This window comes from Lepidochelys kempii, chromosome 8 (genome assembly GCF_965140285.1).
Source record: "Lepidochelys kempii isolate rLepKem1 chromosome 8, rLepKem1.hap1, whole genome shotgun sequence".
NCBI classification, from domain to species: Eukaryota; Metazoa; Chordata; order Testudines; family Cheloniidae; genus Lepidochelys; species Lepidochelys kempii.
Window position 1 is genome coordinate 71,861,868 of NC_136387.1, and position 17,331 is coordinate 71,879,198.

The 17,331-nt window shown below is 38.0% G+C and overlaps 1 protein-coding gene across 4 annotated transcripts in view; it reads left to right on the top strand.

The window, feature by feature from the left end:
• The window catches only part of DPYD (dihydropyrimidine dehydrogenase), a 542,988-nt gene that overhangs the window by 198,863 nt on the left and 326,794 nt on the right, over window positions 1-17,331 (top strand). For all 4 annotated transcript variants that reach the window (XM_073356963.2, XM_073356962.2, XM_073356960.2 and 1 more), the window contains 3 exons: window positions 5,996-6,192; window positions 10,435-10,516; window positions 16,002-16,089. In XM_073356963.2, coding sequence (XP_073213064.1) covers window positions 5,996-6,192; window positions 10,435-10,516; window positions 16,002-16,089 — 367 coding nt within the window. The remainder of the gene's footprint in view (window positions 1-5,995; window positions 6,193-10,434; window positions 10,517-16,001; window positions 16,090-17,331) is intronic.

Genomic DNA, 17,331 nt, shown 5'->3' on the forward strand with positions numbered 1-17,331 from the left:
TTGTTCATTTTTAAAATAAATTAATTTTAGCTGTTCTGGAATTATAGTAGATTATGGGAAGCATTGTTGCTGTGATTTTCCCCAACACTTTGTGTTGGTTTATGTGTCAGATGTGCTGCTAAGAATAGTAAATCTAGAGATGAAATGAGCTGCCTAATCCAGATTTGCAATTCACAACATTGCTGTTGTTAATACAAAGAGCATTCTGTGAATTGAAAATAGTGACTATAAGAAAAATTTGTACTAAAATACATTAGAAATTAATTAACTCTTTAAACTGATAAAATGTAATAGACAACTAGAAAATTACTCATAGTTTGCATAAAATGAACAGTTTGAGGTATAAATTAACACTGAATTGTACATTAGAGGCTACAGTTGTATAATGTATGTGTGCTATTACAAGCATTGAAGAATATTCAGTTTATATTATAGCACACACACAAACCTACATTAAAAATAATTTTATTAAGGTTACAAAGTCAAGCACTCAAAAGTTTAGAAATGCCAAAATTTAAGTTGGCTATGCAACCTTAATTCAGCCCCCTTCTATGTCGGCATTGTAATGTTGTCTTTACTTACATGATCACATACTATTTTTCCCCCAAGAACTGTGCCTCATTCAGAGAACAGTATGACAGTGCTCACTTAGTGAGTTTTATTCAATGTTTTGTTTTATCCTCAGTGTTCAGTCTGTGGCCCCACGCTGCACACTATTCAAACTCTGCTCTGAAGATGGAACAGGTTGAGTCAGGACAGTGAGAGCACAAGAAAAACAGGCTTCCTGTTCTCAATTCAGAGCCTAGGCCCAGACCCGGTATGGCATGGAGAAGTCAGAAATTGCGATTGCAGGGAAAATCCTGCTCAGCCCCCCTGCAGCTTTGGGCTGGAAAATGCCCAATGAAGATGGAAACTTTGTGGAAAGTCTAGTAAATTGCTACTGAGCATGTGCAAATGGACAGCAAAAGATACATCCCTTACACCAAAGCTATCTCTCTGCCAAATTTAAAGTCGCACCTTCAAAGCATGGTGGCATTAGATATCACAAGATCATGGGCAGGAATGGATAGAGCCCTTGAGGTGAGGCTGTAATGGAGATTTTGAAAGGGAAAATATGTGGATGATTTCACCCTTTCTTGGGGAGTGGGGGGGAGAAAATGGTGAAAAGGAGAAGAAAGAACAGGACAATTGGACAAACCCAGAAAACTCAAGCTGAAAAGCACATTAGAGAATTGGTTCACAACCTTTTGTATATACACAAAAGTAATGCATGAAGAGAACCTGGAGTTGAAGTGTGACCCTTTTGAAATATATGGATAAGGAGGCAATATGGCCTAGTGGTTAGGATGAGGGATTGGGAATCAGAATACCTGAATTCTTACCCTGGCCTTGCAACAGACCTACTGTGTAACCTTGGGTAGGTGGTTTTTCTCATTTGGGCAGTGGAGGATCAGAGTTTGCTGTAGGAACAGCCAAGACCTATGGCTGAAATGCATTAAAGAAGTGGGGGGAGGAAGTGTTTTAATTCTTCATGCAGATACAAACATGCATAGGGAGTGTGGAGAGCAGGACGGCATTTGTTAGAGATTACAAGGGAAAGAGAAAATCCCTGACTGGTAAAAGTCCTACTAAGGATTGCACTTTACCTCTCTTTGCCAAGGTAGTCATAAAATTTCTTTATAACTTGCCCACAGTCAGGGCAGAGGAAGAAGGGGAGATGGTATTCACGTGTAAGGTGGTATTTTACACTTACTTGGTATGGGGAAATAATTACCTTCCAATAGGATTTGCACAGTGGAACCCAGTGAAATTTAATCTCTTGAATTATAATGTAGTGAAACTTCACTGTAAAATGGGTGAAAGTTTTTTGAAATGTACTGAAGCAATTTGCAATTTTCACACTATGGGCCTTAACAGCCTTAAAATGCAAAACTCCCATTGAACTCCAGATGGCAAGATATAGCAGGCTCCACTGTGTAAGGCAGTTTTAGCCTATGCACAACGAGACAGAATTAAGGTTGTGCATTCAGAATTAACTTTTAGAATTTCCTGCATGATTGCTTGATTTCTGAACCTTAACAGTGCAGTAATACCTGATTTCCACCCCCTCCACCATTTACTATAACAATTGGTTAGATTATGCGTCTGACGTAGGTCTATACCATTTCAGTTAGTGCTCCCATTTGCTGAACAATGTATTTAAAAATAAAGATAATGTACTTGAATAATATTTTTATATACATACTGCATAATTTATACATTAAATTGTGCTAGGTACATAGTTTATATTACTGACTAGCATTCTAATACAAGTGCATGTGCCTTTAATATATAAAAACTAATGGAAATGTAATATCATGGAAGTCGCTACCTCCTTCTATATGAATTTAATAAAGGACACATTTTACAAAAAATCCTATTCCATTTTAGTTAACACAGTCTGGTTTCACAGTACAATGTAAGCTTTTCAGCCTGTGAAATCCATTAATAACCACATTAAACCCTCCCATATTGAGTTGTCAGATATAAATGATTCTTTTTTAAACAATTATCTATCTCTTGCTTCTTGCAGTTTGTTAAAATGCAATGTCAATTTACAAAGGCTGGTAATTTTTTTTGTTTTTTAATCATTGGTTTACCTAGCTGAGAGTTCTCAAGTCAGTGTGAAGAAAATGAAAGTTCATTCAAACCATAAATGAAAATTTCAGTTCATAAGTTTGTGCCAAACTTTAACTTGAAAAGAATATGCACTTCCCCATTTCTGAGGAGACTGTGCTAGATGTCACCCACACTTATGGTAATGAGTTTATTAACAGTATACATTTATAAAGGGCTAGATGGTGCCTGTAGGGCACAGCCATGCATTGGGAGTTATATGGCGCTGTACTGCCCCTGGGAAATACTGAAAGATGCTCTCCCTTAGAAAAGCAGAGTGATTCCCAGGGCTCTCTCTAGTGTGATGCACTGAGATTTTTTCATTGGCAGCAAAAACTGTTGCACCCATTTTAAATGTACGAGACTGCAGTGCTGTTACCAGGATACAGAACTGGGATCCAAAATGCCCCACAAGTGCCAGAGATGGAATGGAGCTATAACTCCCTTCCCCATATGCACAAGCTAGCAAGAGCAGGATGCTACATGGAAAATGCTTAGGGGCTGCAATTCTGCCTTGTCCTTACACAGTCAGCAGAAGGCAGAGAGGGTCCTTCTGCCTGCTGTTACACTCTGTGGTCATGCAAGGCAGAATCTGCTCCAATGAATCTAGAATCTGTCTCTGTATCTGATTTAAACTGTTTAAAAATGTGAAGCATGAACAGACTTTGTGATGTTTTTCATTGTAAAGAAATAACTGCCTAAGTGATATTTTCAGTTATAACTGCTAGTGGCTTTGTCATAGACCCCAGAATCAGTGCTATGCCCCAGCTTTTAAACAGGAACCCCTTCAGTCTGCCAGACCCTCCAAGGGGCCCCAGTCTTCCTTCAGGGTAGGCCACACTGCCTCCCGAACTCAGAGACCAAGCCTCTGGGCTTAAGCACTCCTGCTTCACACTGTGAGCTCTGCCCAGTGAGTCCAAGTGAGATAGGCTCCTCCTCGTAGGCTTATACACTCTTCAGGGACTAATGCATATTTGCAGTGACACCAGGCAGTGTTTTCAAAACAGTAGGGGTTATTAGTCAAATGGAACACAGCATTGGAAAGTCCTTAGATTAGCATATAGAAATGAAGGTTAAGACATAGTTCATCTCGCCAAGCCAGAGCCATCCACCAACTGAGCTTTAATGGACTCCAATACCGCTTCTGTCTCTCTCAACTGGTAATGGGCTCCATTCCTGCATCAGTCTCTCTCTGACCCTTTTGTCAGTCCCAGGTGAAAGCAGCCAGCCTCTTCCAGAAGTCCACTCATTTCCCATTGCCGATCATCTCTCCACCCTTTGTTCTCAAGCTGTTTTCTGCTCTGCTTCCCTGCTAAGACTGTATATGTGTGTGTGTGTGGAGGGGGGTTAACCTCCTTCCTCTTGGTCATTGATTGCTAGGTGTGAATGCTCTAGTCCAGGGATCAGCAACCTTTGGCACGTGGCTGGTCAGGGAAATCCATTGGCGGGCCGGGACAGTTTGTTTACCTGCAGCGTCTGCAGGTTCGGCTGATCGCAGCTCCCACTGGCTGCAGTTTGCCATTCCAGGCCAATGGGGGCTGCGGGAAGCGGCAGCCAGTACATCCCTCGGTCTGCGCTGCTTCTTGCAACCCCCATTGGCCTAAATATTAGAGAAAATTCTCACCTGACCTCTGAAAATCAGTCCCATTTAAGTTATCCCAAATTAGAGACCCCCAAATTGGGGCACCGAAAATCACTGATCATCTTTGAAAATCTGGCTCTCAAGCCTACATTTTCAGAGGTCTTTAGGTACCAAAAGAAGCAGATAAGAACCACATGGGATTTTCAAGAGCACCTAACTCCCATTAAAATCAATAGACAAGTGCTTAGGAGCTTTTGAAAACACAACTAGATGCCTGTCTACTTCTTTAGACATCTAAATACCTTTGAAATCTGGACCTATGTGGCTTGCCCAAGAGAGACACAGAAAATCTGTGGCAGAGACAGATCTTGAGTTTCCATCTAGTGCATTAATCACAAAAACATTTTTCTTTAACAATAAGGCTAATCTGGACCCTGTTTTGAAGGAGGCACAACAGCAAGGGGCTCCACATCTTTTGTTTTTTTTCAGTGTTCTCCTTCTCAGGTGGGGATTTTCTTCATCCCTGAATTTTGTTTCCCATAAATCTCAATCCTAAAGTAACTTTGGGACTCTGTGCAGACTTTCCATCAATGCAGGCTATATTTAATTCTGCACACTATATTACTATCTTTGGGTTCCCCTACTTTCTAATTACTCATGCAAACAGAGTAATTCCAGGTGTTTTAGTTTTTATTGTTGTATGACTTTGGTGGAAGTATAAAGTATCAGGCTGAAGGCCAAGTGATTTGATCCGCTGAGAAATGAAATAAAGAAATATTCCATGCATGGTAGCTTATTACCAGGTATCCTAGTTTTCCATGATCAAAAAAACCAAAATTCTCCACTAAAAACCATAAAAATCCATGTTTTTCTGCTATTAAAATGAAATCTGATAGTGAGAGCCCCACAGTACAGGGCTGAAGCATCCCCATATCCCTGTGTGTGCACTGGTGGCATGGGGTTCTACTGTATGTTTTTTATTTTTTCACAAAATGTAAAAACTAAAGATTCTCTGTAAAAATTGCAAATTCCGCATTTCTTCCATGGCAAATGCATTTCTAGGATCCCTACTTATTACTATTATAAATTTGATATTATGAAGGGAAAAATAAGTGGTGAAGCTTGAGCATGTTTGACATATTGCTAATTTCTCCAATAATGTCTCCTTTTATGGTCATGTCCTTTGGTCCTTTTAAGGTGCCAATAGAACTATGATGGTTTATACCATCTGAGAATCTCACCCCAGATTAGTAGCTTTGTAAAGACCAAAAAGAACCCCTAAAGAAACTAAAACTGAGAACACTATGCTGCTGTAACATGAAAGGTTACATGGAATGGGGAGTCAAGGGAGATTATTATAAAACATCCTGCAATTGTGTTTGCCATATTGATATAGTCTTTGATAACTAAATCCTGCTCTGAGCTGTACTGGTGCACAAAGGGTGATGGGAGCTAGGGGAGTAACTTTTCAGACCGGCACGATTGACTGGCAAATTGGAGACGGGAGGAGGAGTCTATCTGCTGTGCAATGGAAGATTTTCCATAAGAAATCCCTTTCCCTGGACAATTTTTTCCAAATGAACATTTGTATGCATTTATATAATGGTCGTCTATTTTAATGGACTGAAATAAAAAAATTGTAATAATACTAGCAGAAAATTACACTGTGATCAGTATTTTAAAGCCATTTGTAATAAAGTTTGAATACTGGGGTTGTCTTTGTACAGTATTTAACTACTTAAATGTATTTCTTTTCAGGTGTTCAAAGCTACGAATATTCCTCAGATTAGAAGCCCTTTCTTACCTCCCCCAGCAAAGATATCTGAAGCCTACCATGCAAAGATAGCTCTCTTTGGTGCTGGGCCTGCAAGTATAAGTTGTGCTTCTTTTTTGGCTCGATTAGGTTACTCAGACATCACCATATTTGAAAAACAGGAATACATTGGTGGCTTAAGGTAAAAACTGGGCAAATGGGTGTTTCCTGTGGTTGTGGGTAGCATATGAAATACAGTTTGTTCACCTCTGGTCAAACCAGAAACTCAGGGGAGATAATGACAAATTTTAAAGATTCACTTAAAAAAACAAACAAACAACATTCCTCATCCATGTTAAATATTGTCCTTAGTTGCACATGTTCGAAAATTCCATTCAAGTTCAGTGACTGTAAAGAACCAAATTATGTTAAAAAGTAGACTAATATATGACTGTTATGAAGGGAAACATAGTTCTCACATTTGCAGCTTTTTCATTTAGCCACGGAGGTATGAAAAGAATTGGAACTGAGATCTGCCTTCTCAAAAGGGCATACACACTTTTGCCAGTGGAGGTTGGACAATCACATCAGTATCTGTGTATGCAAATCCTTGAGCTGTGCATTTATATGAGGCTTTGCTCAGAAGCTTGCACAAAAAGTGGCTGTACATTTTTTTTAAATTTTGGCTGTAAATGGCCGAATGTTAACTATTTTAATGGCTCATTTATTGCATTAGTAAACAACAATGTACAGTGTTTCAGACTTTTAATACATTAGAATGTCACATGCTAAATGGCCTGATTCTTCACTCCATTACACCAGTTGAAAGAACAAAGAATCAGGCCCACTGTGTCTGCATATTTTAAAAAGATTAACGTCACATCTCTTTTCATTTAAATGGTAATCCAAGACACAAAATATCTTTTGTTTACTTCTGACAGCCATGAGTAGCCACTTCTGTGTGGTGATTCTGAGAAATACTGGATGGGTGTTCTCTACCCACTTTTAGTCTGCTCTGTAAAATACAAAGCTGCAGTATTCACAGGTATTACCAGATGAATCCTTTAGAAAATCTAGTAATGAACAGCCTCCCCAAATCCAAAAGTTATATTTAAAGGATGATGAATTGCTGTGATTCTAGCTCTACCATCTGCAATAATGAATAGAATTGTTTAACATAATTTAAAAGCATTTTTAATGTGGTGGAAATCTCTAAATTTAGAATGATTTTATGAAGTTCCCTATGCAAGTATACAGGAAAATAAACACAAAGCAATCATCACATACAGTTGGAGTGAAATCTGTGTTTACAACTTCCATAAATCATTCTGTAAGGGTGAAATTCACACCTGATCTCCCCAGCCTTTTACACAGCCCGAGTAAATGGGATTTTTGCAGGTAACTATACAATAGAAGGATAGAATCCATTTCTTCAGTGGGTGCAGGGCAGTACTGCAATCTTTCTGCACCACTAGAACATCACTTACACCATCGCGACACAGAAAGTATTTTAACAGGTGCTCTGCACTGAGGGATGAATTTCTCTCATTATGACTGTAATTGTGATTATGTCTTCCAAGACTGGTGGCACCTCTAAATGTGTGTTAATATATATTAGAATTTGAATACTGGCTAAATGTAATGTCAACACACAAGTAAAATATCACACATCTAAAAAAACACAGTGAAGTGTAAAAAAGGAGAACCAAATCTGTCCCTGGTGCAACACCACTGAAGTTAATGGAGTTGACACCAGAATGAATTTGATCCTCGGTGTCAAATACTTAATCCCTGGAGGTTACAGAGAGTTAAGCAATGCTAGAAAAGTAGAGCTGATGACTTCCATTTAGGTTCAAAACTGTTCTGCCTAATTATCAAAAGTGTTAATTTAGCTGATTGTGTTATAGACACTTCACCGCACAGACTCATTTTACTAACATCAACTGCCATAGGGGATTGCAGAGTTTATGCAAGATATATCTGTCCACTTAATGAAGTAGCATGTTTTGGTTTTTAAAAATATTTTATTGAAAGTCAATTTAGTCACTTTTTAAAAAAAGGCTGTTTCTTACACTATCACTTTATTCTGTTGACAATTCACATCTACTTTGTGCTCAATGCTGCAACTTTGTTATTAATTTAAAGTAATCCTTTCTTCAGTTATGAAATGTATATCAATGTATATGTAATCTGAGCAATGTGAACTTTACTTTGTGTCCATTCATCACATTTCTTAGTGAATTAAATTTAAATTTCATTCAGTCACCTTGCCCCCTTCCAAAAGGCCTTACTTGAGGAGTCAAGTATTCTCATGTGGTCCGTGATCTTCTCATCCACTTTCCATTCTGGAAGATCACAAGGTCAGTAGCAGCCCTAAATCATGGCGATGCTTTACTCTCATTCTTTGTGCAAAACACCCATTGACATTTAATGGGAGTTCCACATCTGGAATAAAGACAGAACATGGCCTTAACTACTTTTATCTCACTTTGACATTGGTTTAGAAGGGAAGTTAATCTGAGAGCTGTCACCCGTAACTGTGGCCACAGTACCTTGCTAATATTTTTTTAACAAATTCAACTGCCCTGGATTCTGTTTTAAGTGACTTAGTAAATAATTCAAAATGGCTAAAAAGGCCAAATTACTTTTGTATTTGGAATCAATTGCCTTATAGATGCAGTGTTGGTGGTTTTTTAGGCTCTTTTTTTTCTGAGCATGTTCTTCCCATGTATATCAGGATTATAGTTAGTATGAAGAATATTTATCTGGGAGAAAGACAGCAGATTATTCCAATTTCTATAACATCAAAGTGCAACAGTATTGATCTCTCTCTCTTTCTCACACATACTCTCTCTCACACACTCTCCTTTTTAAAGCAATTAAGGAAAATATTCTTGGGAATAGAGACAGCTACTGAATACTACCAGTGGTATACTGGGCCTCTCTCATATTTGAGAAAATGAAAGGCCTTCAACAAATATATTTATAGGTTGAGAAATAAGATTTTGTTATTTTAATGGATTTCTTTATTGAATCTCTATTTCGTTATCCTTTGTCTTGGCCCACTCTTTTCTTACTGTGACATGAAGTTGCATTGTCATGACACATACTTTTGAAATATAGAATGCTTTTAGTTCCATGCTGGGCAGAAGAGCACCAAGCTGGTCAGTATTTGAAACCATAAAAAAAAGTAGTGAAGTCAACTTTTTTGCTATGTATTTATGGTTGGCAAGCCTTAAAATAAATGAAATCTGCCAATGAATCAGAGTTAGATGTAAAGGGGTTGGAGTGGCCAATAATAACATGTAAAATGGAGCCATTACAAATCTTTCTGTCCGAGGGCTTTGTTATGGAAATTATAACTATATTAATTTTAGCAAGAGATTAGTTTCCAGAAGCTTTAGGAGTATCTTTCACCTTCTGGATGTTGTATCATTTTATCTTTATTGAATGAAGACATTTAAAATGGCCTTCACTAGACTTAATGGGCCAGACTGTTAGCTGATTATAAATTGGGATAGTCCCATCAAAGTCCGTGCAGATTTATGCTAGCTGAGGATCTGGCCCTATATATTAATACCCCTGGGGCAGTAAATCTGTGGTATTCGGACACTGAAGAAGGCTTCAACACCCTCATTGAAAAAAGGAAAAAAGAAAAAAAGAACAAAGTAAGAACATACATTAATTTAAATAGTAAACGTGAGTCTGGAATAAGACCCTATTTCAAATAACTGACTTCGTACACTGTATTAGAATGTAAGGGAATGTGTAGAATATAACTGGAGGGTGAAATGTGCCCAGCATTGACTAGAAAATAATTTAGACATCCAACTTAAAAAAAAATGGAAGTTTGACTATTAATTATTGGGTAACTTCATCATTTGTGGCTAGAATCTTTCTCTGTTAGGTGGACACATTCAGCATAGAATGTGTTTATAAATATAGAAAAGGATTAGCTATTGATGGTTACAACCTCTTGTGACGTATTTTTAACCTTTATAGAAAGCAAAAGTAGTTCTTTTTAGATATTGTTACTGAAGAAGGTGTAGGAATGTAGATTCACTGAGAAACTGATCAACCTCTTGGTTTCTTTATCCAACTGGTTGTAGTTCCTGATTAACAGAGATATGCAATAAACAGCACTGGACAACGTTAAACAGTATTTAGAATTCTTGTTAACAAGAAAAGGGCTTATGTAAAAAAGGATAAAAAAATAATTTTTTGTTTCCTATTTCGAGGTGGATAATTTTGGTTTGTCAATACTGAATCTCTTTAATTAGATGAGTCATGTTCCTTCACAGTTCTGTTAAATACTTGAAAATCATCTTTGTACGGACACAAAATTCACAAGATTTGCACAGTATGTGTTTAATGTTCAGTAACTGAAAAGCCTTGGCTCTTTAATAACTGTCAATTGTTTCACAGTCTCTTTTGTTTTTTCTAGTACGTCTGAAATCCCTCAATTCCGGTTGCCATATGATGTAGTGAATTTCGAAGCTGAGCTTATGAAGGACCTTGGAGTGAAGGTAATGAAAACTATAATCTGCCTATGTATAGCTCAAAGAAAAAGGAGCAAGAGCTCTGTCAAAGATTAACAGCAAAATGTCATGCACATTAGTGAAGAACAATTAAAAGCTGTACTAGGCAGAGGCAGGAAGATGCTTCCTCTTGCTCAGGGCATTTGTCTGTCTGCTGTCTGAATGCCACTAGTTTGGAAAAGGGCAATCAATAGTTCTCATCTGGCATGCCTGCATGTGATTAATTGTCTGTAAGAAACAAATTCCTAAATTGCTTTAGGGGTTCAATGTAGCTATTGGAATGATTTGATTTCTTTAATCAAGTTGTTTTCATGCATGTTTGGTACTACTTAATACATTCATATTAGACACTTCTCCCTCCACCCCAGTTTTCTTTTAATGGCTTGTAATGCAATCTCACATTGATGTTTATTTTACTTATTACATGCATTAAATTAACAAAGTAGTGACATGATCTGTTATAAACAATAACAGTAATTCAACTTCTTGGAAAGCAATAGTTTTGCACTGGCTGCATTTTATTAAACAAACAACACTTCTTGTTTATTTTTAGATAATGGGAATGTTGTTTTATTGTTCATTCAGTGTTTGTTGTAGAGATGTATTTAGTGTGTATAACTCCCGCTCATTTTAATAGAAGTTATGTGTGTGGAACATATCTCAGGATCAAACCCTTACATAGAAGACTAGATAAAACTTTTTCACTGATTAAGGTCATATAAGAATCATATAAGTAATCCTAACTCATAGTTGTTTATATTGGTCCAGTGGATAGAGCAGCAGACTGGGAATCATGAGACCTAGAGTGAGATCATCACCCCCCCCCCCCCTTTTCCCACTTCAACACCTCTATGCTCAGTAAAAGGCCTGGAGTGGTATAAAGGGACTGTAAGGTTAGTCTACACTATGGGTGGGAGCATGCCTCCCAGCTTGGGTAGACAGACCCATGCTAGCTCCATTTCAAGTAGCACAGTAAAAATAGCTGTGTGGACATTACAGTATGGGTGGAGATTTGGGGTCAGATGGATTGTACTCAGGTGGCTAGTCCATGCTGCTATCCTTGAAGCAATGTTCATGCTGCTATTTTTAGTGTGCTAGATCAGGGAGAGCTAGCACATGTCTGTCTATCTGTGTTATGAGGCATGTCTCCAGCTGCAATGTAGACATAGCATAAAAGCCCAGATCTTGTCAAGAGAAGATTACCCTGGTTCTGGACTGTGGAAGGTAGCCATAAAGCTGCCTTCTGAGCATCCCCTCACACACTCCGACATAGAGGGCATACTAGAGGCAAATCTGAAGGCATCGGGCATATCAGGGAGGGGTCACAGAATGTAGCATTACAGAGATTTCAGACAGTGCTGTGGGTCATAAGCAGCAGACGACAGGCTGCAAAATTTAGACCAGCCCCCAAGTCTGTCTGTTACTCCAGAAGTTTTGGAGCAGTACAAAATTGAGAGCTTAAAGCCAACATGGCCACTCCCTCTTCCCAAGGTGAGAGTTCTGTGCTGTGCCACTTAGATGTGCAGCACAGAATTTTACCCTGGAGTCTATTCTAAACTAGGCCATTGATTAGCTCTGTGACATTGGGCAAGCCACTTAACTAAGTACCTCACCTTTGTGCCTCTGTAAAATGGGAGTATTTTATGTACCTTTGTGTAAGCCATTTTGAGATCTTTGATGAAAAGTGCTATACTGTATAAATACTAAGTATTACTGATTTATGTGAGTAATTCGGTTGACATCAGTAGGAATTACTCAGATAGATAAAGGTTACAGGACTAGGCCTTAAGGGATTGCAAATCCTCACATAAAATTAGTAGTGAAGTTTAAATTCCATTATTAAGTTTTCATAATATATGTACATATAAGAATAAAAATGTATACTAAGTCATAGGTGGTATTTTATACCCATTGAATATGCAGTCTGTAGTCAAAAGGATCACAACTACACACAGCTTTTTATACCTAATCTTTAAAAGGAGAAAATAAGAAAGGGTCAGTCCTTAAATAAAATGTATTACATTTTCCATCCTCCATGTTTTCAGGGATGGGGAAAACACATCTTCATAAATTTCTAAACGGGAATTTAGATAAATTCATTAAGAGTGAGAGAGGCAGCATTATAAGAAGCATTTATACAGTGGAGCATCACAAGTATAGGAGTAACAATGAAAATGAAAAAAACAACCAAAAACTGGAAACAATCATGCATGTATTTACAATTGTTCCTTTCCTATTTAAGCTAAATTCACCCTGGCGGGCCAAGCTGACTGTTTTAATCTGAAAGGCCACACGGAAATATTTAAATCTTAAATGAAGACAATATAATAGACAGACATTAGAGACTCTAGCCATTCGATTCAATGTAAGTTTTGTTGCACTGATGAAGGTCATGAAAAGTGGGGCAAAAACATAAGAATAGGGAAATACAGTTTGATACACAAGAAACTAAAATTATGATTGTCCTGAACGAAGAAAATTTGAGAGACCTAGAATAAGAAATACTAACCACCAAAAGGAAGTAAGGTGTAGGGCAGACATGCATTTGAGCCTGATGTTCTCCTCTTAGATCTGATTTTCTTTTGGGTATTTATGCTGTGTGCAGATCCTCTGGCTGCTGCTCTGACATGCCCATTTTTGACCTGTGTTGTATACGTTTCCTTGTGAGCTCTGCCACACAGTTACCTTCCACAGCATACACGGAGATGCAGTCCCCCTCAGAAGTTCTTTACTGAAGTGTTCACTGGCACAGCACAATGAAGGCTGCATGAGCCCTGTTATGCCATTTAAGATGGAGACTAAACACACTAGCATTTTCTTTAATAACAAAAGGGCCAAATTTTGCCCTTACTTCTGCTGGTATAAATCCAAAGTAATTCTGCTGATTTCAGTGGATTTATACCAGTTAAACTGACGAATCAATTCCTCAGTCCACTGTCTTCTCCAGAAACAGGCCTAGGTTTCTCTTGAGCTCATTTATTCTCTTTGCTTCAAAACCCTTTTGTTTTGTTTTAAGATAAGTTTTAGATCATGCTCCTCAGGCAGCATGGTCCATTGTACAGAGCACAGGAACAGGAATAAGGAGACTTGATTGCTAATCACAGTTTTGGTAAAGACTTGGTGTGTGACCTTGAACAAATGACTTCCCATTTTGGGCTTCAGTTTCCTCAGCTGGAAAATGGGGAACATGATTCTTATCCTTTGTAAAGTTCTTTGAGTTCTAACAACGAGCAGTGCTTTCTAAGTGCTTGTTGTTTTTATTTATTACTCTTTGTGAACCTACTACCAGTGAAATAAATTTGTCTGCATTTATTCCTATTTTTACATATTTTGATTCATTCCAGCCAATGAAGCAAGTGGCTCTGAGCACCATTGATCATTTAGAAGAAATACGATTAAACAAATGCAATTACAACCCAAATGATTAATTCCATCCTTAACTGGTTAAAAGATGGGAAACAAAGGGTAGGGATAAATGGTCAGTTTTCAGAATGGAGAGAGGTAAATAGTGGTGTCCCCCAGAGGTCTATACTGGGATGAGTCCTATTCAAAATTTGCAGATAATGCAAAACTATTCAAGATAGTTAAGTCCAAAGGAGACTGCAAAGAGCTACAAGGGGATCTCACAAAACTGGGTGATTGGGGAACAAAATGGCAGATGAAGTTCAATGTTGATAAATGCAAAGTAATGCACACTAGAAAACATAATCCCAACCATATTTCTAAATTAGCTGTTACCACTCAAGAGAGCTTGGAGTCATTGTGGATAGTTCTCTGAAAACATTCACTCAATGTGTAGGGGCAGTCAAAAAAGCAAACAGAATGTTGGGAATCATTAAGAAAGGGATAGATAATAAGGCAGAAAATATCGTATTGCTTCTATATAAATACATAGTACGCTTACATCTTGAATACTGCATGCAGATGTGGTCGCTCCGTCTCAAAAAAGATATACTGGACTTGGAAAAGGTTCAGAAAAGGGCAACAAAAATTATTAGGGGCATGGAACAGCTTCCGTATGAGAAAATATTAATAAGACTGGGACTTTCCAGATTGGAAAAGAGACGACTAAGGGGGGATATGACAGAGATCTATAAAATCATGAGTGGTGTGGAGAAAGTAAATAAGGAAGTGTTATTTACTCGTTCTCATAACACAAGAACTAGGGGTCACCAAATGAAATTAATAGGCAGCAGGTTTAAAATAAACAAAAGGAAGAATTTCTTCACACAACGCACAGTCAACCTGTTGAACTCTTTACCAGAGGATGTTGTGAAGGCCAAGACTATAGCAGGGTTCAAAAAAAGAGCTAGATAAATTAATGAAGGATAGGTCCATCGAAGGCTAATAGCCAGGATGGGCAGGGATGGTGCCCCTAGCCCCTGTTTGACAGAAGCTGGGAATGGGCAACAGGGAATGGGTCATGTGATGATTGCCTGTTCTGTTCATTCCGTCTGAAGCATTTGGCATTGGCCACTGTCGTAAGACAGGATACTTGGCTTGCTGGACCTTTGGTCTGACCCAGTATGGCTGTTCTTATGTTCTTAATTTTGAAAAAATCTATTAGGTTCCCTTGAATTCTTATCTTTTTCCTTGAGAGTAAGTACAGTCCCCTTAATCTTTCCACAGAATAAATATTCGTCAAACCTAATGTTGTTTTAAGCCCCAATCCTGTGGTTGACTCTGCATAGGTGGGCCCTTATGCCCACAAAGAGCGCCATTCACTTGAGCAGGGCTTCTTGGTGTGAGAGGTCCAGTTGCAGAATCTTAAATTAGTTTAATTTTTGCTGCATCCTCAATGAGGCTATATTACCCTTCCTTTGGTACAGTGACTAGTACTGCACGTAAGATCACCTTATTTGTTTGATATTCTGACATGCTGTTAATCCTAGCTAGTATCTTGTTTGCCTCTTTTTTCTTTACAATACACTTGGTGGCATCAATGATTTTTTCACAGTAACCCCCAAGACTTTTTCCTGACTAATGTGCTGGATGATTGTTCTGTTTACCACACATTCCCTAGACTGGTGCCTTGCTCCCAGATGAGGTTTCTTAAATCCTGATTTTCATGTGGGAATACTTCATTACCAAACCAGTATCAAATACAACCATTTAAAAGTGCTGTTTTGCTGTGCTGTTGTGTTCCATGAACAGGTTTTTTCTTTCTTTTTCTGTTTGTTTGCTTGTTGCTGGCTGCTGTTATGCCAGGAACCAAATAGACCCTCGGCTGTCCCCCACTATCAGGGGAATACAAAGGTGACTTTAAGCCATTTTATGCCCACTACCCAACTTTGATCAGACCTGAGGATCATGCCCTGTAAATTTAGCTTGAAAAAAATATTTTATTTATTTAATTAATTGATCATTATGAAACTTTTTGAGATGCCAGTAAGAGGAAGATGACAGAAATTAAAGCAATTTTTAATGATCAATTTCAAATTACTTAATAAATCTTTATAATGTTTTATGTTAGATAGTTTGTGGTAAAGGCCTTGGAATGGAAGGAATGACAATCAACACCTTGAAAGAAGATGGCTACAAAGCAGTCTTCATTGGAATAGGTAGGAATGTCTTATTCTCCTTTATTTTGTTTTGTTGAAAATGAGAATGATTTTCTGCCAGTAAATGGGCTGTATTTCAGTATCTTAGTAAGACAAGTTTAAATGTCTTCAGTGTAAACCAGATGATGTGGTAAACAGAAAATTCTCTCATCTGTTTGAGTGGTTTGAATCTGGCTTTCCCTGGCAGTTACTGCAAGCTGTTGCTGCCTGATGGCAATTCACTGGTTAATGTGAAATGATTTGGATGGTTCTTAGTGGACAGGTGAGCATATAATAAATAAATCCATAACAATTGGCACTAAATGGCACTGTGTCTGGAAGTCTCAACAGAGAGCAAAGACTAAATAGTGTTATGCACAGACCTAACCTATTGTACCTTGGGCTCCCTGTAGATCAGGGTTGAAAGACATAGGTATGATAGAATCAAGAAGCTTACACTGCTGCAGCTCGTACTATATCTGTAACCAACAGACACCAATTTCAAAGACTTTTCATGAACTTTGAAAGTACTGAAATTCTTCTCTAATTACTTATCTAAACACTCTATGCAGCTTACTGTATATATGTGTGTGTAATAAATTATAAAACTAGGAACAAAACAGCTTACAGGTTTTCTCAGTTTGATGTTATGTACGCTTTTGAAAAATAGATATACTTCATGAGAGCTTACTAAGAGAGTTCAGTTGCTTCCCATGAGATGGCTTTCAAACCACAAAGTTAAATAACCAGAAGCAATGCTTTCCACTGTCACTTCCATTTTCCTTACTGATGGAGGAGGAACTTTGCATTTACCTTTATTCTTTCACTCTGAAAGTTGGAAAGAGAGTCAGCGTACCGTTGCAGTGGGTTTTTTGTTAGCTTAATTTTTTTGGGTGGGGAGGGATTATTTGTTTTAACTTAAGTTTGTTTAGACATAAACTTAAACAATTCATATGCTAGTTCAACAAGCCCTTCAGCAATTTAGTTTGATTGGCTTTACTTATTGTTTAGTGAAAAGTTTCAAAAGTGGATGTACTGAAAGTTACTAGCAATAATTGCCATTCTGGCCTGAGGGATATGCAAGCACAATTTTCAATTTTTGTGAACAGCTTACTATACCCCCATAATTAGCTAGTGAATATGTATGCCGGTGATACTGTGCTTTATTGCTTTTTCTTTCCCCTATAAGAAGAACCGACCATCCTTCAGAGGTAGATTTCAGAGCTAAATTGAATTATGGTGGGGGTTGGCTTTAACAAAATA